This window comes from Denticeps clupeoides, chromosome 3 (assembly GCF_900700375.1).
Source record: "Denticeps clupeoides chromosome 3, fDenClu1.1, whole genome shotgun sequence".
Classification (NCBI taxonomy): domain Eukaryota; kingdom Metazoa; phylum Chordata; class Actinopteri; order Clupeiformes; family Denticipitidae; genus Denticeps; species Denticeps clupeoides.
Window position 1 is genome coordinate 5444409 of NC_041709.1, and position 23643 is coordinate 5468051.

The window sequence follows — 23643 nt, forward strand, 5'->3', positions numbered from 1 at the left end:
ACCCAATATAAACTTTATTAAATTTTTTTTTTTAATTAAAAGTACTTACACAAGAGCATTATTTTGTGGAAAAGGGTGAAGGACAAAAACACATAAATAAGACAAACAAGGGTAAAGTGATTGTCTGAGGTTGAGAGAACATCAGTGAGTTTTGCCTCCTCTGGGCTCTGTGGCCTTGGCGAGGTTCCCCGTCTCTTTCTTCAGGACGCTCAGCAGTGTCTGAGAGCTTTCTAGAATCTGAGACAGAAGGGATGCGGTGTTAAAATATGGTTCTTGGCTGAAGTAACAGTTATAACAAGGGTGACGTGTGCACGTGCTATTCAGTCAGGGGGGAAATGCGTGTTTCGCCGGGGTTTGTTAGTTTTAATTAGCAGGACGTGTAGGTGTTAAGCAGCCTGTGGTCTAATTGGTCTGGAAGTGACACCGACGCTGCATGAGTAGCTGACATGTAAACACAGACAAATTTGTGAGTTCAACATGAAGCCAGAGCAACCCAGCTGTCATGTCAGCAAATACCAGCCTAGGCTGTTACCCTGCTGCAGATGCTCATTAACTACAGAATACTCTACCAAGTCAGGGAGAACAAATGATCGCACAATTTTACTCTATGCAATTTAGCAAATGCACTGTATTAACTTTTGCTCCAAATTCATTTGTCTAATTATGTATACGGAGGTGAACTGCCTTATGAATAATTTATGACCACCAATTCAGCATGCACATGACTAATGAGGTAATAGAACTGATTTGCAATTGACAATAATGCGGTACAATTAATTTTTGAGTGCAGTTTATGAACCTACTCAGCTTCCAAACCGTACAGTGCTGCACTAGGCTTACACACCTCCCCTTACAGTTAGTAATTTAGACCACAGGAAGACACCCACGATGACTCCACCACATGAACTGTTTTTTTTTTCCAGACATGGAATGTCAGAGGAGTGGGTGGGTGCCGTCAGAATGTCAGAGGGTGGTGGTAGCCTAGTGGGTAACACACTCGCCTACGAACCAGAAGACCCAGGTTCAAACCCCACTTACTACCATCGTGTCCCTGAGCAAGATACTTAACCCTAAGTTGCTCCAGTCGCTCTGGATAAGGGCATCTGATAAATGCTGTAAAAGTAAAAGTAAAGGAGGATACTACACCCCATATGAGCTACTGTTGCAGAATGCCCAAGGATCAAACCGTACGAAAAACTTAAGATTACGATCGCAGTGTGGTATCTCACTATGGGAACATGCCCCTCACGTCGTTCCTCAGAAGCACTCTCCCAATACGCCAGTCCTGACTGTATACCAGCACAATTGCCAGCCATACTCGCTACGCTGTGCCGAGTATATACACACCACAATGCTGAATTACTGCTCCAGTCTACCTCGGCAAAAGAGGGTGGTAAGATACCTCATTCATGCTATCAGTGAACCAGGGTTACGATCGAGAACTTTAAGTTCTCTTTCGAGCATTCATTTTGGTATCTCACTATGGGATATGCTGACTATGCCACACACCATTCACCAATCTGCCCTCGTGACCCCCGGAACGTTCCGGAACGGCCATCGCCAAAAGTCCCCACTCTGTCCTCTGACAGGGGCACTGTGGAAGGAAAGCCCTAGGAAGGAAACTGACCGTGAGGGGCTCATCGCGCTCTTCTCTCAGTCTATAGAGAAGCGTAGATCCCATGAGCATTAGGAGCATTCTGGCGTGTGTCAGTCCCTGCTCGTCAGACCGGATTATTCCCCAAATTGGAGCCTGTAACCGCTGGTTATGGTTAAGCGCCCAGTTCACATGTGCCCCCTCCAAGGGCGTTGTGGTGAGATCACGGCCTTTGGCAAAATTAGTCATTATGGCGGAGCATGAGCCCCATCTTGTTGTAATATTGGGCACTGGTATGTGCTTATGGAACAGAGTTGAGAGTTGTCGTGAACTGTGAGCGCCATGGCGGCCTCTGCACGGGGAACGTGCCCTCTGAACTGGGAAGGCTCGCATCTGGCTGGGCGTGCCCTCGGGGTCAGGAGCAGCGCGCTAGGCGGTGCAGTGGGGGGGCTGTTGACCTCACCCAGGCACCCTTCATCTCAGGAGGCTTGGCTTCGGGCAGAGGTGTGGTGGCTGGCGTCTCGGGACGCGGTACACCGGGGGGGGTCAGCTCGCAGGATGCGCGAACGTTCTGCTGCGGATCTGGCGGCAGTGGAGGCAGTGCCTTTCTCAGAAGGCATGGGACCGAAGCTGGACCGGTTCAACCAGCGCGCTTGCGTGACCCTCATAGCGCAGCCCGACGATTGAACGGCACATCTGTGGAGGCCCATGTCGGCCCATTCCAGTGCTGACCCTCTCTGGACGGGGTTCTTGGCCGAGAATGGATTGCTCCATGAACGTGTGGCCTCCTCCAGGCAAAAGCCGGCAACGGCTGTCGGGTGGAGAATTGCGCCTCGGCAACCACTTGCCCTCGTGATCTTAGCCAACGTGACGTGCGGCGGCTGAACTCATTCAGTGAGCCAGTTGAGCCAGTCTTACTTTATTGCATCTTCCGAGGTAACAGTAAGCTTCTTTTGAGAGTGAGAAGAGGTAAAAAGAGTAAAGCACTGACGCAGCAACACGGTATATATATACTCGTGCACCACACAGCGCACGCATCACAATTGCCAGCCAGTCAGCACTGGCGAATTGGGAGAGTGCTTCTGAGGAACGAGCCGAAGGGGGCCTGTGCCCATAGTGAGATATCAAAACGAATGCTTGAATGAGAAATGGAGCTATTAACAATCTTGAGGAACATAAATATCATAAATCCACAGTTCCACACACGCAGAGAAAAAAAACCATTCTCTAATCTTCAGCCTCCAGTCAGCAGATGTGTAAAGATCCAGTTGTTTGTAATGGCTCCACTACACAATTGCTCATAGTTTATCACATATCCAATAAAACAAATGAAGAGCACCACAATAGGTTCCCCATGAAACATGGCCATTTCAGCAGTCAGAATAAGCACATCAGGTGTAGATTTCAAACCTTCATGTAGGCAGCCTCTGTCTCCGCAATGGTGCGGTCGAAGTCAGCGCGGGCGGCCATGCGCCGGGCGAGGCTCTCATTGACTCGGCTGAGCTTCTCGGTTAGGATGCGAATGTCGTGCTGCAGGCGAGCCTTCTCCTCCTCCTCCTGCTGAATCTGCCGGTGGAGCTCTTCCCGCTTCGAGCACAGCTCCTCGATGCCTGAGAAGAACATAGCACAAGAGCTAAAAGTCCAAATCTTACATTCGAGTGATGATAGTACTGCCACTGTACTGAGTGTATGAGCTGGAAGGGGACAGGGAGATAGATGAGGTGACAGACCGCAAAAATTCCTGCTGAATCAGATCATTGCGGCCTATGATTGATAAATGCAGGAAGGGGTCACAGGGGAGTCAGGCATAGAGATTCCACGGTTTTACTGATTTCAGAGTGCTCTAAATCGCCTGGTTTCAGTCGATCCATTGTATATTAGGGAGTGTTTGATATCTTTGGCCTTCCGTAGGGGTCTAATTTCAAAGTGTTGTCTCAGAGAAACTGAAATCCCTCTTTATAGCTACCTGTCTTACAAATAGATGAACTAATTTCTAGATACAGACATTTATACTGCCGTGGCCAAATGTTTAGAGAACGACTCAAATTTTCACATAAGTGCTTCAGCGTTTTTAGATATTTCTGTCAGTTGTTTCTGTGGTGTATTGAAGTACAATTAGCAAAACTAGTGAAATGAATAATAAACGTGCAAAGTAAAATAGTGCAAACACTGCTGTGCAAAATGGAAGTGTATCAATACATGTTTCTGTACCTTTTTCCAGAGGGCATACAGTGCATGTGAGGGGTGTGTAGACTCCCTCACAATGCTGGTGGCTATCCGGATGCAGCGAGTGTTGTAAATGTCCGTTATGGAGGGAAGAGAGACTCCGACAATCTTTTCAGCTGTCCTCACTATCTTGCAGTCCCATACGGTGCACTTCCCAAATCAGACAGCAATGCAGCTGGTCAGAACACTCTCAATAGTCCATCTATAGAAGGTGGTGAGGATGGGTGATGGGCGGAATAATCTTTAGGAGACCGTCCTGGCACTTGCAGGACTTTCTTGGGCACCTCGAAGCCTAATTTAATTTCATTTTCATGGCAAAGGGGGATGCAATCGTCCGATCACTCTTCATAACTTTCTGGACTATATGCAAATTGCAAAAATAAAAACTGAAGCAGCAAACTTTGTGAAAAACAGTATTTGTGTCATTCTCAAAACCTTTGGCCATGACTTTGATTTAATTTCCATAAAAACAAGTCAAAATGAGGCTCGGTGGTGTGTGTGGCCTCCACGTGCCTGTATGTGTATGACCTCCCTACTACGCCTGGACATGCTCCTGATGAAGTGGCGGATGGTCTTCTGAGGGATCTCCTCCCAGACCTGGACGAAAGCATCTGCCAACTCCTGGACAGCATGCCTTTGGTGGAAGGAGCGAGACATGATGATGATCTCACGTTTTAAGCAATTTCCTTCTGGATTAAAGTTTTTCTGATTCGGATTTCATTTTTTTTAAAAACCAACAAAATGTAAGTTATGGAACTTATCCCCTGTGCAGTTTGTGAAATGTACAGTTTATCAATCTGTGTCAATAGCAGGGATTTTACCTGTGCAAATTGTATGAGACAAGCTAAAATGATGCAGAAATAGCTGAGCTGGAGGAGCGCATCCGAATCTTAAACCTGATAAGTACCGCTGCGCTGGTACCAGTAGTGCCCGCTGGACAGCAGAGCAGTTTGGTGATGTCTCGGCGCAACCCGCTAAGCTCCGCCAGTCACCGGTTCGCGTTCAGAACCGTTTTGCCCCCTCAGCAAGGCATCTGGCGAGACCTCCAAACCACGGGCTCTAGACATCGCCGACTCCATAATTAGATACGTGAGGATAGCGGCACCAGCGAATAAAATCTTCCGCTTCCATGGACACATGTTGTCTATTCCATTTCCACAACAGCATGTGAAATTTATTGCCTATCAGTGTTGCTTCCTAATTGGACAGAAGTGTGATTAATTTGTAATTACATTGTGTTGTTTAAGGGTCCCCTTTAAATGTTCCTGCTTTTAGTTAACAAAAAAAAAAATGAAATTTGAATGAGGTTGTGTAGACAAGTAAGCAACAAATTGAAAGCTCCCCAATGTAAGCTATGGGTGCCAAAACCAAAACAGCAAATGCTGACACATCTACCATTACTTATAATCAGGCTGAGTCCACAAGGTCATAAACAGAAGCTGGCCAAATATAAAAGGCAGTAAGAAAGTACAGCTCTGACCATCTGAAATGCCCAGACTTATGACCCATAATTAAATTCTGCCAGAGGGTCCCATAAATTCATTCATCCATTATTTATAATGACCAAAAACATAACTCTTTACCCTGTCCAGTTAAAAGGGAATGCACTAATACATGAAGTCCATTTAAATTCTACTTGTGCGGCAGGCCCGGCTTTGATTTAAAGGCAAACTGACGTAAGGCTGATAGCTCTGCTGCACTAATGTAAATTTTCCTTCGAGATTTTCCTGGGATCTGCAGCACTGCCCTGCATAATATTATAGCAGCATCAACACCCACACACAAAGCATGCAGTGGCCACGTGGGGACATGATTACAGAATAGATTAGTTCGAAAATTATTAAACTAACTATTACGCAATTGAAAATGAAGTGATTGTCATTGTAAAACACTGCAGCACAGCACACAGTGACAACGAAATATGTCCTCTGCATTTAACCATCACCCTTGGTGAGCAGTGGGCAGCCATGACAGGCACCCAGGGAGCAGCGTGTGGGGACTTTGCTTTACTCAGTACCTCTACCATCTGGAAAAACGTACCGAAGCATTCGGGCCGTCACTACCAGACTCTGCAACAGCTTCATCCCACAGGCCATCAGACACCTGAACACTCAGGGACTGACACACTCACTCACACACACACACACACACACACACACACACACACACACACACACACACTCCCAATTCCTCTGTTATATTGTGATATCATCTATCTGTAATATCATGTATTAATGCACAACAGTGTTTGATGTAGCCCAGTTTGTCGGTGTCGCACACGTGCACTTTGTGTCAGTGTGTAACTTTATCTAAACTGTTCCATGTAGCACCAGATTCCAGAAAAACAGTACATAGTGAAATGAAATAACGTCTAACACGTATTTAGCTGAAATGACAATAAAGCTCAACTTCAACACTCCTCTATGGTAGGTAACGCAGCTAATGATGCTGCACTCGTCGGCAGTTGAAGAGACTGTGATTGGAAGTGGGATCGATTGCCAATTTATAAGACGAGGAGGGAGAAAAGCGTGTGTTAAGAGTGTTACTCTTAATTCGGAGTGTTAAAGACGAGTAGATTACAAGTAATATTATTCAGTGCGCACAAATTCAACTCAGGGTCATACTAAGCATGAGCCCCACACCCCAAACTCTCACCGAAAGCGTTTTTGGAAAGGTTTGGAAGACCTGCCAATGCCGCAAATTTTATATATATATCTCGTTATAGGTTCTATATAATTGCATATAAAACCTTTTTCCTTTCGCAAATCCTTCTAGAATTTCGTTTAACTTTTAGCTCAACGAAAAAAAAAAAAAACTTTGAACCACGAAATTAAAAACCCGCGGATCTAACTTACACTTAACCAGCTCGTTGTTGTAGGTCTGGAGCGCGGCGCCCTGCTGGCTCATGGCGGCACTTTTCGGGCGTTGAAGCTCCAGGCCGCGGCGGCTCCTGTAGTTCTGATCTCCAGCTTCGGTGTCGACGGCGTGGTCGACGGCCGCAGCCCCTCCAGGAACCCCTGCAGGCCTCCCGTGACACAACCAGATGAGTTCTCTTTTTTTTAAAGGAGTGAACAACTCTCCTTCGAGTCTCCCTCCAAACTGTAGTTTCCAGGACGACCGAACGGAAACGGGGCGACACTTCCGCCACGGCGCCGCGGACTTCCGCCAGTCGAAATACGTCATCATTTGGCGCCGAGGAATTGAAAGAGCACGGTACCTGCGCTGTAAATGTCGGATTTGATTTCGTTTGGCAACAGGTGACAGTTCGTCTGAACATATTGAACAGAAATGTCGCGGCTGTAGCAAAACTCGTCCCAGTATGATGGATTCGGTGGAATCAAATTCTGTGCACCACGATCTCATCACGTCTTGGGACTGCATAACTGGAGCTCTGGTACGTCGGCTGGCCGTTATATCATATATATTCAACATATAGTCAACATTTATTTACAGTAAGTAAGGGTGTAATGTGAGTGGTGCGAGTATTTAGTAATAATGACGTCATACGAGCGTGTGGTGGAAGTCTTTACTGTAATTTTTGCCTAATTTTGCCACCATTTCAGACTTGTCGAGGCCTGGAGTCCACTAGACCTCTGAAGATATGATGTGGTATACACACATCAAACTGTAAGGCAGGGCGTGTTCTGACCCTTTGAGCAGTCTGAGCCACAGTAGCTCATGAAGGCCTTCCTAAAGTATCCCACATGTTGCCCGTCACTTGAGTAAAGAGTAACTGAGTAATTAAAGCAGTGTAAGCGGCAATTATATGTGTGATTAGAACCAGTCGAGTCTGTTTTATAAGATTATAAAATAGTAATTCCATGGTTTACAGAAGACAGGATGAACATTTAATATATAATTCAATAAAATGGTGTGTACATGTTTTAATGTTTATTATCTCTCTTTTAAGTTATATAGAAAAAAACATATATCATTTTGTCCATTTAAAATTAATCAGGCTTATTTTACAGGAAATACGATTCAGGACCAAAAAGTTACATAACCCCGGGATCTTTACCAACTTAATAACACTGAAGCATTGTGTGTTCTCTCTCTCCTACATTTTATTAGCTCTCCCCAGGCCTGGATAACACTCTGTCTGAGGAGTCTCTCTCGGATGGATTGGCCTTGCTTTGTCAGCATGGTGGGGGTCAGTACATACAGGGGTGGCTGTTGGATACTCTGTACATGAGCTTCTCATCAGCCATGGCCCCTGAGTTCTGGGCAGGGCTGAAACAGCCTGAAGAGGAAGTGGAGGAGCGTGAACATGCACAAGTCCTGCTACATGCCTTCCGCTCCCTTTTCAATCGCCTTGAACCTTTCTTAGGTGAGTCAGCTGTCAGTGAATATGTACTTAGCTTCATAGATTCATTTGAAAAGCATGGAATGATTGATAAAAGTCAGGTTGTACATGTTTTTATTTCTTTTGTCAGGAGGTTTGGACCTTCTGGGTACGTGGCAGGATGAAGGTCGAGGTGGTCTGCACGGACCCGGGGCCCAGGCCTTGAAGGAAAGAGCCTTCACCACAATCAGGGCTATATTGCTCTTCTCCCCTCCTGCCGTGCTGCAGGAGCGGATTCTGGAGTTCTATAGCCGCACCTTCTCCGTCCACATGAGCCAGGCTGGGCAGCTGGCTGCAAGAAGGCAAGTCGAGGAAGATGAAGAGGAGGAGACGACCCTGGGCACTGATGGAAATGCCTGTCCGGGCTGTGCTACCGATTCTCAGCAATGCTGGTGCAATGAGGCACTGCGGTCGCTGCAGGAGCTCAGCCACATCCTGTGAGTATTTCTCTCTTTATTTAGTAGTTTTGTTTCGTAAGTTCGTAAGACATTTACCTCCCAAATGAACTTTGTTGTTATATTCGTGAATTCCCTGAAAATGCACAAAGCAACGTCTTTATATTTTTCAATGCTGGATTATGAGGTATTTTTTTTACCGTCTTCTGGTTCAGCTCCAGGCTGCAGTTGCTGGAGCGGGTGAGCTCTGAGGCCGTCACCTCTATCCTCCACAAGCTGATTGAGCAGAGGATGGAGCAGCGCTGCCGCGGCCAGTATGAGATCTCCTTTCTCTCTGAATTTCAGGAGGTAGGACCTGAAGGATTGTGTCGTGTTCCAACATACACATTTAGACTGTTATTGTAGTTGTATGTGCTATCCCAGTAATGGATAAAAATGGATCTGACTGTGTGTGCAGTGGCTAGACCAGGTGCTTGGCTGGGTGAGCAGGGTTTTTGCCAGCAAGGTGGGTGAAACGGATTCTGGGCAGACGTCGGGGGGCACAGGTGACCGCAAAGAAAGCAGCAACATCCTGCAGCGCTGGCGGCATCACATGCAGCAGTTCTTCTGCAGGATTTATGTCAACATGAGGATCGAGGAGCTCTTCAGCATCATTAGAGGTTGGTTCAAATTAGGGAAAGAGGAAAGACATTTGATTTCTCTGTGTCACAGTGAATTGCACTATAATGCATGGTGTATATTTAGTTACGTGTGAAAAATATGATGTTATGCCTTTTCAGCACTTGTAGAGAATGTGCATTACATGTATTATGTCTTTTCATTTTTCTATTGTTGACACTCTCTCACAATCAGATTTCCCAGAGTCCATTCCTGCCATTGAAGATCTGAAGTTTTGTCTGGACAGGACTAGCCAGAGACAGCAGCTTCTCACCTCACTTAAGTCAGCTTTTGAGACTCGACTGCTTCACCCAGGTCAAATAAGAGTCAAGCACAGCACATCAACGAAATATTGGAGTATTAAATAATATTTGTATGTATGTTACATCACCCTGTGTAGGTGTTCACACCTCTGACATAATCACCGTGTACATATCGGCCATCAAAGCTCTGCGGGAGCTGGACCCATCCATGGTCATCCTGCAGGTTGCCTGCCAACCCATACGAAAGTACCTGAGGTGAGTTGGTCTAGAAGTTGCTGAATTTTACTTACTGCTCTGTGATTTAACTATGCAACATAGCGTTTCATATTATGCTCTTTTGTCCCCGCCAATGGGTAATGGGTAAAACCGATCGATACCTATGCAGTCCCAAAAATGTGCTGGCATAATATCAGGGGGCAGTGGCAGTGATTGGATTACCGGGTAAGGAAACGGACCTGTAATTCCTCTTCGAATCCCAAACAGCCAAGGTGCCACTGAGCAAAGTACGGTCCCCACAGCCTGTCATGGCTGGGGATGGGTTAAATGCAGAGACCACGTTTCACTGTGCGGTGGTGTCACATGTAACAACTAATGACTTTCACTTCATTTTGACTGGGCAGCATTGGTGTACATACAAAAAAAACCTTGCAGATACCCAGTATGCCCTGGGCAAAGGGCCATGTCGCCCATATCAAAAATCGCCACTGTATGTTGCTGATTGTTGGTTTGTGATTTGTTAGGACACGGGAAGACACTGTGCGCCAGATAGTAGGCAGCCTCACTGGGGACACAGAAGGCTGCACTGACTTGGCCAATGAGCTCTCCCGTGCTGACCCTGTCACCCTAGAGACCCAGGACAGCGAAGAAGAGGGTAGTGATCCAGAGGAGTGGATGCCGGATCCCATAGATGCACTTACAGGTCAGTGGTCATTCAGCATGGTGCCTTCTCTATCCGTTCCTCTAACGTATTCCTGAAATCTAAATCTGAGGACATCTGCCCCCTATTGGACAAACAGAATTTAATAGCTATGTCTGTAAGTCTTTACATAATGACAGTTTTTGGAATTTTGTGTATGTCATGCTTTCAGTATTCATGCAATGGATTTGGATTTATGCAAACATTTGTAAACACACAATTCCAGATCAGTAGGTTTGAACAGAGGAAGTATGTTCTGCAACAATGGGTAGACAAATTTACCTAGATAAGGAAAAGCTCATATTATCATATTTGCCGGCTTGGCCAGTCAGCAGGGTCCTAAGTGTATATTAAAAGTATAAATAAAATGTTCCTTCTATACTAGTGCTGCACGATTAATCTAATCGCAATCGTAATCGCGATGTCAGTCTGTGCGATTACATGAACGCAAAAAGCTGCGATTTAAATGATTAGTACATGGATTGGATCGGCAACATATCCGATCCATTCTCTCATTCTCTCAAAAGTTTGTGAGCTGACTGAAGTCTCACTTCAGTCGGATGTGATGTGTTTGGTCACATGACTTTCGATTCGGAGACATATGGTTAGACGCCGCATGACCCGCTGCATCGTACGTCAACGTTGCCGCCATATTGCGAGAGGCTCTGCTGTGGCGTGAAGCATATACATGTCTATGGAGAGAAGTGCATAAAAATGCATCACTCTTGTGCTGCTTGGGGCTGTACAAACCGCTGTACGCTCCAAACCAGGGATTACATTTCATAGGTAAGGCTGGACAATTGTTTTTAATATATTTGGCCATTATAAAATCCCCGTTTTATAAGTCTTAACCTTAGCTAAGATAGGCTAAGCTAGCGAAGCTATGCATTCCTGTGTTCAAGTCAGCCTCCAAACAACGTTTTGGCTAAACTTAGGCATTAACTATTTAGACAACTTTTCTCAAACTTTGAAGTTTTCCTAAAGAAATTCACCTCTGTTTACAAATCTTAACCTTAGCTAAGCTAGCAAAGCTATGCATCCCTGTGTTCAAGTCAGCCTCCAAACAACGTTTTGGTTAAACGTAAGAACTATAATACGGGATTTTATAATGGCCAAATATAATCAAAACAGTTGTTTAGCCTTACCAGGGTTTGTCGTTCGACAGTAATGTAAACAAGTTTTTTGTGATTTATTTAATTTAGTAGAATATTGTATTTTGAAAGCACTGGGCATTTCAGGTTATAAGTAGTTTGTATGTTTATCATATCGCAATCGCATATCACAATATTGATCTCAATAATCGCAATATGTCTTTTTCCCCCAAATCGTGCAGCCCTATTCTATACTTCTACACATTTTTTTTAATATTGCAAATGTAATTTCTCTCTCTTTCTCCATTTTTTAATTTACCAGATAAGACCGGATCAAAACACCGGTCCTCAGATATTATCAGTTTGTTGGTTAGTATTTATGGAAGCAAGCAAATATTTATAGACGAGTACCGTACCGTCCTGGCAGACCGACTGTTACAGCAGCTCAACTACAACACAGCCAGGTACCCAAGTCACCATCACTTCCCTTCACTTCACGTATTTGAATAATCAACATTTGGATCAGCAGCTTGTGTAACATGCCATCAGGTCTTCCATACCTGTGCTTACAGTTTGTTTTTTATTTCCAGAGAAATTCGTAATGTGGAGTTGCTGAAACTAAGATTTGGAGAATCGCATATGCACCTTTGTGAAGTAATGCTTAAGGTGTGTTTTCTTCCACAATATCTCACCATTGCAATTATATTATGTAGTCATTCTGTGGCTAAATTACACACTGTCCTCTACCAAACTGTTCCCTTAATGTTTCAGGCCCAAATAATGGTGGAGTTCAGTGTTTTATGGTAACTCTTTATGACACCCCCACCCCCCCACAGGATGTTGCTGACTCGCGGCGCATCAACTCCAACATCAGAGAGGAGGAGTCTCGCTTGCCGCCAGAGGAGCAGCCTCCACTTGCTCTGTCCGCCATGATCCTGTCCTCTGAGTTCTGGCCCCCGCTCAAAGACGAGAGGATGGAGTTGCCCTCTGTCGTATCACAGGCCATGGAGGCTTACACACACCGTTACGAGAAACTCAAGGTTGCAAAGCCCCACTGTTTTCTTGTTCTTCCTCCCCCCTCCAGCTCAGTTGAGGGAAATGTGAAAATGATTGGATGTGTTTTTCACAAATAAGTGTTTTTTTTTTTTTTTTTTTATTAAATGTGCAGCAGAGAACAGAGAAGTTGTGCTGCAGTTTTGTTGAGTGGTCTTGAGGTTGCTAAGTGCTGAGAGTTCATAAAGGCAAATACTTGTCTAATGGATCGAAAGCAGTAGAGTGCTTTGTTGAAGAGGGCTGAAGTCCCACTGTCACTGAGGTGGATAAGGAGATTTGGAGATGGAAGAGGTGGATAAGGAGAGTAAAGATGATGTGGAAAAACCTATTTTTGCTCACACTTCAGCTAAGAATTGGTGTAATGTTTATTACTTCAATCCCTTTGCTGTCTCCTCCAGGCCATGAGGACACTGAGCTGGAAGCCACATTTGGGAACTGTGACTTTGGACTTGGAGCTGGAGGACAGAACCCTCTCCAACCTTTCAGTTTCTCCCATACATGCAGCCATCATCCTGCACTTTCAGGACAAAGGTACACAGAAATAACTGGTAATGTGGAAGAATGACAATATCTGAGTATGTGTGTACCTGGGGTGGTAGTAGCCTAGTGGGTAACACACTCGCCTATGAACCAGAAGACCCAGGTTCAAATCCCACTTACTACCATTGTGTCCCAGAGAAAGACACTTAAGTTGCTCCAGGGGGGGACTGTCCCTGTAACTACTGATTGTAAGTCGCTCTGGATAAGGGCGCCTGGTAAATGCTGTAAATGTAAATGTATGTGTGTATTAGCTAATTGGACTCTGGAAGAGCTGAGCGGGGCACTCGGCGTGCCTCAGGAGATGGTGCGTAGGAAGCTGGCACTGTGGCAGCAGCATGGCGTGGTGAGGGAGGGGCCAGGCGGACGCTATTCTGTGTTGGAGACGGGCTCCTCCAGAGAGCGGCAGGACCGCTCAGTCCTGCTGCTGGACAGTGATGAGGAGGGAGACTCCAACACCACCACCCAGTCTGAGCAGAGGGAGGAGAAGTTACGGGTATGGACAAGCCCCTCAGATACTCTCTGGGTGATATCCGCTCAAAAATCAGTAGAGCCAGTTTTGAAATATAGTATAAAGTTACTGATTTTTAAGGCTGGTCGATATGCCTGTAATTTTTACTAAATGTATAGATATTTTTAGAGATAATATTTATCTCAATGCCTACTTTTTTTTTTTTTAAAAGAGAGGTAAATATGTGCCAGTTAAAACAGTGAAGATGTGCAAATATAACCCCCAGGTTCAGAGTAGGAGCCAATGTGGTGGAGGCTCCTTCTAGAATTCTGTTCAAATTGTACTCATGGGCCACCTCAATGTCCAGCACCGACGCTGTGTCTCTCCCCTCTCTCTTCCTCAGCTTTTCTGGGCCTACATCCAGGCCATGCTGACCAATCTGGAGAGCATGACCTTGGAGCGCATCCACTCAATGCTGCGCATGTTCGTGGCCACTGGGCCCGTGGTAACGGAGATGGACATCAACGAGCTGCAGTCCTTCCTGGAGAAGAAAGTCAGAGATCACCAGCTCATCGCCTCTGCTGGAGTCTACAGGCTGCCAAAGTCGCCTCACTGAGCACTGAACCCCTTTAAGTGTACTGACTGTCTGGCACATCTGTTAAATTTACCAAATAAAAATGTCTTCATTGTTTGGGTGCATTTACTTTCAGTTGTAAATATGATTCTGTATTCCACCCTTATAAATTGTTAAATCACTCGCATAGCGCTGTGTGAGGTTGTGTAACACCGTTTTTTTTTTTTTTGTTATATTGTGGCTGTCTGTGTTTTGTATTATTATTTTAATTTTTTTTTCTGCTTACGAGCGACATTTTCGGTGAGACGCCGCCCGTGGCCGGCAGGTGGCGCCACCAATTCGCGTGCTAATAAGCGACCCCGTGACGCGCACGGGGGCCGAGCAGAGGGCTGCGCGGATTCAACTTGTAGTCACCGGGATGGATGTTGTCGCGCACACTCGGGCTCCGTGAGAGGAGGGTCGCGCATCTGTCCCCCACCCCCGGAGCAGAAGTCAACTCCGCGGCTGGACGCACGGACCCGCTCGCCTGCGGGATTTTTTTCCTTCTTCCAGGGAATCGCGTCTACGGCACTGATGGATTTTTACAATTCCCCAAATCCCATTTTATAAGTGGTGGAGGACGGGCACAGGGTTCGTCCGTGAGTCGCAAAGCACTTTTATAGCCTGGATTTATTCTCACTTTCCCGAAGCGCAACTTTGCCGCCGCGATGGGACATGGGACGGAGCTTGGCTCCTGCTTCCTTGCGCTCTGCTGCCTGTCGCTGGTCCCCAGGTGCCCCGCCGGCGGCGCGGCCAACATCACGGTGGCCGTGATGCTGCCCCGCAACCTGAAGTACGCCTGGTCCCTGCCGCGGGTCTTCCCGGCGATACGCATGGCGCAGGAGACCCTGGCGACGCGCGGGCTGCTGGCGAGCCGCGGCGTCAACCTCCTCAACTTCAGCGCGGAGGACCAGGGCGGCTTGTGCTCCGAGTACGAGGCGCAGATCATCGCCGTGGACATCAAGCTGTACCACAAGCCGGACGCCTTCTTCGGCCCCGGCTGCGTCTACTCCGTCGCCTCCGTGGGCAGGTTCGCGTCGCACTGGAAGCTGCCGCTGATCACCGCCGGCGGCCCGGCGTTCGGCTTCGACGACGGCAAGGAGTTCAAGACCATCGTGCGCATGGGACCCACCACCACCAAGATCGGCGAGTTCGTCAGCTTCCTGCACGCCCACTTCAACTGGACGACGCGCGCCGGGCTGCTCTTCTACGACCTGAAGCACGACGACCGGCCCTACTACTTCAACTCGGAGGGCATCTACAACAAGCTCCACGAGCAGCTCAACGTGACCGTGGGCGCACGGCCGTACCTGGAGCCGCCCGAGGAGGACTACCGGGAGATCGTCACCTTCATGAAGGAGCAGGCGAGAAGTGAGCTCATCATTCTCACCCTCCTACCTCACATGAATTACAGGATGACGCTGGCATGGTTGCACAGTCACATGTTGGACTTATTACATCTTAATGAATGACAAGTTCTAAAAGAACTTGAGAGAAAGGGGGGACATTCATAAGGCGGCGTGTCCTGACAAATGGAGGGTCGTGATCTCGGGTCAGATCTCGGGTCATGGCTGCCGAGGGCCAGTGGCACCGAGATGTGCGAGGTTCTGCTCACCATGCGGATGGAGAGCACCAGGCGGGCGGCCCCGAGCTAGTGACCCGTGGTCAGCTGGCGGCCGGGGGAATGTGCTGAATGAACGGTGCCTACGCACGCAATTCCACTACTGGTGCGTTTGGCGCTTGGAGATTTCGCTCCTTTGCTCCTTTCCTCCTTTTTCCAGAATTTTCCAGACAGGATAGGCACCTGTCGACCCTTTTTTTTTTTTAAAGTGAAGTGATTGTCACACGTGATACACAGCAGCACAGCACATGGTGCACACAGTGAAATTTGCCCTCTGCATTTATCCCATCACCCTGAGTGAGCAGTGGGCAGCCATGACAGGCGCCCGGGGAGCAGTGTGTGGGGACGGTGCTTTGCTCAGTGGCACCTCAGTGGCACCTTGGCGGATCGGGATTCAAACCGGCAACCTTCTGATTACGGGGCCGCTTCCTTAACCGCTAGTCCACCACTGCCCCTGAACCTGGGCTGCTGGGGTATTCGGACGATATGGGGGTTACTTGTACTTTGTACGGTTTAATTGGATAAATCAGGCAGTATGTAGAGGTTGCGGCAGTCGTGTTTTAAATTGAGTAAGAGGTGACCCCCACCGGGACCCCACCACAGACTCCGCCTTATTGACGGCACAGGATGCATTAATGTAACGTTGTAGGAAACGGCTCAAAGGCAGCTTCCTATTTTCTTTCTTTTTATGGAGGAGGGAACTGCTGCAAGGCTGAAAAAGCCGTACTCCGTTTTAAACCAACATTCGCGTGTTTTGCACAAATTCGCTGCAAAAAGAATCATTTGCTTATGCAAGAGGTTTTTTTTTATTTATTTATAATTTTTGAACAGATGAAATACCTGGAAAGTTGCATGTTTAAGAACCCGCGTTTGCCCATGATGGTCGGATGAGTGATTCTTTACAGCTGAAAAGGGAACCAGCAATAAAGTTAGGGGGTAAAATTTTATCGCTCGAGCCATAAAATTGATTTGTTTGGTAGTGCGCTGAGGTAATTAATACAAACCACACATAGTTCTCTCATATTTGCTATGGTGCTGGCGTGGAGTTTCATGAATACATGTTTTATACAGCATGGACCAAGGATGTTATTAAGCAGCATATTACACAGTAGTAAACATGAACATCTCATCAACACCGTCTCCCTCTCTGCTCCTGAGCCCCTCCGACCCGGAGGTCACATAAATGGAAACAGTTCGGACTCGTTCAAGTTTTGACTCAACATTCCGCTCATTTCTTTTTCCCCCCCCGGTGCGATCAGCTGCAGATAACCCTCGAGCTGTCAGGCGCCGCCACAGCTGTCCGGGTTTTCCTCCCGGTTTCCTAACGGGAAGTGCGCTCTCATTCGCAAGCAGGCTGGTTAGTTGAAGCAATGCGAATTATTCACATTTCATTGGAGTAGTAATTGCAGTGTTTTTGGAACTAGATTTAAATACAATACCTGGTTGTACAGACGGACAGGAGACGATATGAAGGATTTTTTTTTCATTATTCTGTGCTTCTATTCAGTTATGGGATTCAGTTCAATCAGTGGAAATAAGAAATATACTGATTAGAACAACAGAAGCAATTTCAGAAAAAAACAGTTATTTCAGGCATCGGTGGCAAAGTATATAAAATGTTGTGAGGAAATGGTGCTCAGAGCCTGAAAGCAAAAATTCACACTGACACCTCGATGCCTCTTGAGAGTGGCGGCCAACAGATTTAAAGCCAGTGTCAAATGTCATCAAACTTTTGCTGCTTGGGCTTTATTTTTTCTGTTGTTGCTTCGGTGATTTTTGAAGTTGCGAAACAGATGTGGAAATCTTTCTTTGTGCAGATGCATTCTCACACACACACACACACACTAACACATGGAATCAAATGGACAGGAGATACAGGTTGTGTAGATCTGCGGAGCCTGAAAACGTCGGGCCCCAGCGTTCCGTCCCCAGGCAGACTCAGGAATGTAAGTGGGACGATGTTTTTTAGCAGACCCCGTAGTAATAAAATTGTTTAATGTTGAACGCAGACCTCCTGGAATTAATGGCACATCGCTCATGAGCCACAACTGGACGGAATATCCCGCGTGTCCAGAAGAAATTCACACAAGAGGTTAACGTCTCAGTTTTAAGTGCAGAAATTTAGCCTGGGCAGCGAAAAGGAATTGAAGATGAAATGGACTGTTTGCCACGAGAAGCAGTCAGTAAGTGAAACAAAATGTTCTTAACAATTTGATGGGCTTTGTGTCAACCAAGCCCCAGCAGATCCTTATAAATTCTGTAACACGGGAGAACATTTTCCCTGCCTTTTTGTACATTTGTTTTGGAGGCGGTCCAGGAGACAGCCGGGCTACTTGGCGGGGCTCATTGAGAGCGATGTTGGAAGGTATGAGAGCTGGGGCCTGAGCGGCGGTCTGGGCCGACTCACGCTGGAGGAAATGTCTGCTAATGGAGGCCGCGTCCGAGGCTCCCAACTCCTGGCTGCGGCCGCGCTGACCAAAACACTGCAAATAGAAATAAATGCCTGCTGGCCGTGCGGACTCGTGTGAAACATGGCACAAAGATTCAAAAATACCAAATTGTTTTGTGAAGAATTAACATGCTTATTCATTATTAAGAAAGCATATAACCTCCTAACGCTGAAGGTTGCTCTAGGATGTTTAACACGTCGTTGGTGGACCCACACACGCCATTTACTGGTAAATTCAGCTGAGCCCTTCAGCCACTGAATAGCACTAGACTTTCTAGAATGAACCCCCATTGGTGTTCATTTTAAGCAATGGAGTCCAATAATTCCAAATAATATATAATGGGATATTCCGTCCTGAAGCAAGGTTTTAACCCGACCTGTTGTTTTCTTTTTCACAGTTTGGTACATCTCAGGACCCTTGAACACCTTCCAGAACATAATGAAGCTGTTCCAGGCCGAGGTGAAGAACCCAGAGGACTTTGCTATCTTTTATTTGGACGTGTTTGCGGAGAGCTTGCAAAACAATGCTCAGAAACCTTGGAACAGTTCCACCTTTGAGTGGACGGATCCCATCAAAATATTTAAGGTGGGCTGCCTATTTGACTCTGTCAACTTTCACTTCAGACAAGCAATTGAAACGAGCAATAAGACAACATATTCAAAACTGCACCACTCTGCTGGTTTTATAAATGCCGGAAAATGAGACATTTTCTCAGTGCACTGCAAACACATCTTTATGTGCTTTATCCTTGGTTTTGACGTGTTCAGAAATGCTTTTATGTACAAAGTCGTGCCTCATGAAGAGGGAAAATGGCACACTTTCATCTGAGGGCCACTGCGTTGGTGTGGGACTGTGCAGGTCTCACTTCTGCGTTACTGGACTGCTAAACGCTGCACATTAGACGTGTTCACATTCATCGTCGTTTCCTTGAAAGAGTATGATTCCACCTTTGGTTTCATAAGGAATCGGTTTCATGCTAGAAAATTTAATTTGGTGATTGGTGACCCTTGCCACTGCAAAGGGTGCAACGGCAGAAGGATATATTTGGGAGATTAATTATTTATTCAGCAGGGAGCTACATCTGTGCTCGCTCGTGGAAGCGCTGCCAGCCATGGGTTTGGGAATGCTCAGTTTGGCCAACATGGCCCATTACGCAACATCTTGATTTGAATACAAGCCGCAACAGGTTTAAAGCAGAAGTTCTCTCACCGTGATGCCATAGAAATAGGTGCTTTATTAGGTGCTCTCGTAAGTGTTTTATTCGCATTTTCAACATTCGGTTCCATGAATAAAGGGATCTGAAATGTAGAGTGGCCACCTAGCTTGTGATTGGGAGGACGCTTTGTAAAGCATCGGAGTTCTTGCTGCTTGCAGATTGGTCAGGTCCTCTGTAAGTGAAGTGAAGTGATTGTCACCGTGACTGTCACCGTGTAGTGACCGTGCATGTGTCAACCGTCTTCAAAATTATTTGAATGAATCAGTCTTTGGTTTGGTTTCTTGATAGTCAAAGTGTCCTCCCTGAAATTAGCCGTCATATTCCAAGGTTACGTCCTGTAACTGAAATAAATAAGAACAGAGGTTTCATTGTATTTCTTATAAAGGTTTTTTCTACTCTCAGCTAATCTGACACCATGAACTCTAAACTCTCCCACATTTATGTTATGTACAATTAGGTTTAAAGGTCCCCTTTTATTAAATTTTCACCTTGTGAGATTATTTAACATTGATACTAGTTCCCCTAGGCTGTCTATGGTCCTGTAGTGGCTAGAAATTGTGATATGTATAAAGAGTACTTTGGCCATTCTGTTTCGCCGTTCAGAGAGTGGCAGCTCAGTCGGCCGGAGTGGGAATGTCTCCCCTTATGTCCTCATAAGGGGAAAGGTTACCATTGCTTTATGCTTTGTCCGCCTAGAGAATTTCCCCCCAATCGTCATGGCTTCGTGAAAAAAAAATTCAGTTCCGTCACACGAGACGCAGTAGAAACAGTGGGTTAATAAATGTTTTTCTGGAAAAACGCAGACACATGGTGTTGATGACCTCATTTCTGCGAACGCCCACTCACTTCTATAGGCTGCTGTCCTCCTCATCCCGCCTCGCTCCTCCTCATTACCATTTAAAGCTACAGTCACAGAAACGGCGCATCTTGGGCAAATCTCACTGTGGGACTGGCTAAAAGTGGCTGTAATTCTGCACCATGTCGGAATTTCGGAAAGAGACTTCAGATACAGTATTAGGGGACCACTAAAACGTATATATAAGCAAAAGAATAAATAATAATAGGGCACCTTCAAAACATGAATAATCTCAATATGACTATGTTTAATTTGAAATCGTTCCTTAATTTTCTTTTTTCCTTTTCTCTCGTCTAGTCGGTGTTTATTATAACATACAGAGAGCCAGATAATCCGGAATATGCTGCATTTTGCACCGAGTTGCACAAAAGAGCCAAACGAGACTTCAGTGTGAACTTAGAGCCGTCACTGGTGAGTTCGATATTGTGGTAAAATATCAAGAATCATCAAATGAATGCTTAGATATATGTAAATATGTTGACATCTGTTATGTTATGAAATAAAAGTGACGAAACAAAAGCTTTCACAAATACCTGTATATACCAACCATATTCTGATAGTTGCTATATAATAATTTGACAATATTCTAATGACCAACAATGATCTTTTAAATTATAAAATGTGAAAGTGAAGTGATTATCATTGTGTAACACTGCAGCACAGCACACAGTGCACAAAAACGAAAGGTGTCCTCTGCATTTAACCCATCACCTTGGTGAGCAGTGGGCAGCCATGAAAGTGGCACCTCGGGGGTTGAGGATTCGAACCGGCAACCTTCCGATTACGGGTCCGTTTCCTTACCTGCTAGGCTGACCACTGCCACTGTCACCCAGTCACGGGTCTGCTTCACAAGCATTTGCTTTATTCGCTGCAAATTCATGGTGCGTTTACTGACAGCTCTGTTTTATTTCCTCTCAGATGGATTTCATTGCAGGGTGTTTTCATGACGGCTTTTTGCTGTATGCAAAGGCTGTAGACGAGGCCATCGCAAAGGGGGAATCTCAGAATGATGGACTCAGCATCATAGAGAAAATGCAAAACCACCAGATCAAGGGTGAGTACAGACAGTTCCGATCACGTCACAGGATGTCACGGTTTATATCACTGTTAATTGAAAGTTGGGGAGCTTGGTGGTGGTTTTCTTTGGATGATGTTAGGGTTTCATTTTGAAGCCGCATCACATCAGCATCACTGTGGCACTGAATGGTCAGACTGGCCTGATTAAGTGGACATCCCGGTCAGGCAAAGCCTGGAAAAATCTTTTTTTTTTTTTATACATAGCCCAGCTACACCCAAGCCACAGTTCTGACAGTGACATATATCATAGTGTTCCAAAGTGGACATTTTAAAGTGAGCGTTCAATTGGGAAATGGAAACAAATTCAAATCCTAATAACAAAACTTTAATAAAAATACAGCAGTGCGTGTGTACATAGAGTGTGTTTAAAGATGCAACTTTAATCAAATATTTTTATAAATGTTTTAAGACAGATTAACCAACCATTTTTGAAAGATTCTTACTCACTTAAGTTAGTTCCATGCATGTTCCATGTTTTCTAGGTGTCACGGGCATGGTGAGCTTTAATGACAACAATGCCAGAGATACGGATTTCAGCCTGTGGGCCATGACAGATCAACAAACAGGACAATTTGGGGTAAGAGAGGAAATTGAAATGATATGTATTCAATCCGCTGCAAGATGAATATGTAAAAACGAACTAATGTAAAAGAGAGTACATCTAACAAACAATGCTTATATTTACACAAATAAAATTTATTTCTACAATATTAGTATATGGTCAGAATGATAATGAATTCTGTAATGATTCAGAAATCTATTTAAATCAGAAGTATTGGTGAATACTAAGTATTAAAGCATGCATTGTAGTTAATAATGGAATAATGTTGCAACATCTGTTGTGTTGTACAGTTACTGGAAATTATGATGTAATCGACTGTGACTGGAAATTTTAGGGTTCATGCCAAATGGTGTGTAGGTTCACAAGCTTATTCATCGTCCTCACGTGGCACAATCTAAAACATAAAACATGTTGAGCAGCTTGCTAGGATTGCATAAGGTCTTTCAAAAGCCAGAACTCCCAGACGTGCTGATTCACCATCTTCACAAACGTTCTGAATACATTTGTAACCGGTTTAAAAAGACAAACGATCAATGTTCCTGATCAAAATCTCAAAATGCTCAAAATCTTGTTTGCTAAAAGACATTTGTGAACACAAGTGTGCTGCGTGCTGTAGAGCATCCTGTTGGGAGGGTGAGTGAGTAGATTTTACCCTGCTGGGAGCTGGAATCAGGAGTAGTAGCTTATAGAGACCCATCAACGCAAGAGCCATTTTGTTTCCAGACATTTTAACATAACTTTAGGTGTAACATTTTATTAGTTTTTAGCATGCCTGCTCAGATTTCCTCATATGTTTTGGTTTGTTTTCCAGACCGTGGCACATTACAATGGAACGAATAAGGAAATTGTATGGTCGTCAGCAGAGAAGATTCACTGGCCGAGGGGGTGCCCACCTCTGGACAACCCACCTTGTGTGTTTTCTCAGGATGACCCCTCATGTAACGATGGTAAGACTGCATTCAGCTTCTTTATCAGCACAGGTCTGCTTTCATTACAGGAAGGTAGAACACATACTTATTGTAGTACAGAGGGCCGTGGCTTGATGGCCAGTTTGGACAAATTCTGTGTATTAAAGAGTTAACCAAAAGAACTGAAAACTGCTGTTCATCTATTTCAGTCTATTTCATTCTGTTTCTTAATATTTACTTAATATTTCACTATTGTTTCCTGAATTAATCCAGCAAGAAACCTAAATCTGCATGCATTTTAAATGCATTGAATATGCATTTTTCCCATTAATGTATAAAAGCAATTTCTTTCAAATGACCTGTCCATTATTTTGGATACATGTGGAATTTTACCAAGAGCCAATTTAAAGAGGTGTTGAACGAACACGTCGTGATGGAAGTTGTGCATAAATTGGCAGCTATTCCTCTCTAAGTAAGGTTCTTAGCGAGGGGATGAAAAGCTTTTCTCCTTTTTCTTTTTTTTGTTTCCGTGCACTGTTTTTGTGGAATGGAAGTGCGTCTGTCTTAATTGCTAATGCTGCAGTAATTATTCTGTCACTGGGGGGGGGGGGCTGCCTGTCATAAAGAAAGGCTCAGCACACTTGTTGGGACACGTGCATCGTTATGCATGGCGGCTGTAGTGTCTCCGTTTGGACTGGAATGTTACACGCTGTTTGCTCTTGGATATTTATAGGCACAAAATGACGGGACACCTTTTTGTTATTTTTACAGCTTTGTCACAGACACCCTTTAAAAGGCTGGAAAAAGGGGTCTTG

At 45.3% G+C, this 23643-nt stretch overlaps 3 protein-coding genes across 3 annotated transcripts in view; 2 read left to right on the forward strand and 1 right to left on the reverse strand.

The window, feature by feature from the left end:
* Nucleotides 1-8: 8 nt before the first annotated feature.
* ssna1 (Sjogren syndrome nuclear autoantigen 1) lies at nt 9-6959 on the reverse strand. The gene is made up of 3 exons (XM_028973571.1): nt 6676-6959; nt 3005-3204; nt 9-237 (listed from the first exon to the last, which is right to left on the reverse strand). The coding sequence occupies exons 1-3, from the start codon at nt 6725-6727 to the stop codon at nt 142-144; spliced, it is 348 nt and encodes a 115-aa protein (XP_028829404.1). The 5' UTR covers nt 6728-6959; the 3' UTR covers nt 9-141.
* Nucleotides 6960-7003: 44 nt separating this feature from the next.
* anapc2 (anaphase promoting complex subunit 2) lies at nt 7004-14216 on the forward strand. Its single transcript, XM_028973887.1, has 14 exons — nt 7004-7214; nt 7892-8147; nt 8254-8599; nt 8773-8905; nt 9015-9216; nt 9410-9529; nt 9615-9732; nt 10218-10396; nt 11807-11948; nt 12075-12150; nt 12321-12524; nt 12936-13068; nt 13329-13570; nt 13929-14216. Exons 1-14 carry the CDS (start codon nt 7140-7142, stop codon nt 14139-14141), a joined length of 2439 nt encoding a protein of 812 aa, XP_028829720.1. The 5' UTR covers nt 7004-7139; the 3' UTR covers nt 14142-14216.
* Nucleotides 14217-14508: 292 nt separating this feature from the next.
* npr2 (natriuretic peptide receptor 2) overlaps nt 14509-23643 on the forward strand; it is a 28737-nt gene continuing 19602 nt past the window's right edge. The window contains exons 1-6 of the mRNA XM_028973039.1: nt 14509-15509; nt 18607-18794; nt 20579-20692; nt 21200-21335; nt 21841-21935; nt 22732-22867. Coding sequence (XP_028828872.1) covers nt 14807-15509; nt 18607-18794; nt 20579-20692; nt 21200-21335; nt 21841-21935; nt 22732-22867 — 1372 coding nt within the window. The 5' untranslated portion in view covers nt 14509-14806. The remainder of the gene's footprint in view (nt 15510-18606; nt 18795-20578; nt 20693-21199; nt 21336-21840; nt 21936-22731; nt 22868-23643) is intronic.

Coding starts and splice junctions, on each gene's coding strand:
- ssna1 (XM_028973571.1), bottom strand. CDS start 6,727: ATGAGCCAGCAGGGCGCCGCGCTCCAGACCTACAACAACGAGCTGGTT. Junction 3,205..6,675: donor CAACAACGAGCTGGTTAAGT/GTAAGTTAGATC, acceptor TGTTCTTCTCAG/GCATCGAGGAGCTGTGCTCG. Junction 238..3,004: donor CAGAGGCTGCCTACATGAAG/GTTTGAAATCTA, acceptor CTTCTGTCTCAG/ATTCTAGAAAGCTCTCAGAC.
- anapc2 (XM_028973887.1), top strand. CDS start 7,140: ATGATGGATTCGGTGGAATCAAATTCTGTGCACCACGATCTCATCACG. Junction 7,215..7,891: donor ACTGCATAACTGGAGCTCTG/GTACGTCGGCTG, acceptor ACATTTTATTAG/CTCTCCCCAGGCCTGGATAA. Junction 8,148..8,253: donor TCGCCTTGAACCTTTCTTAG/GTGAGTCAGCTG, acceptor TTCTTTTGTCAG/GAGGTTTGGACCTTCTGGGT.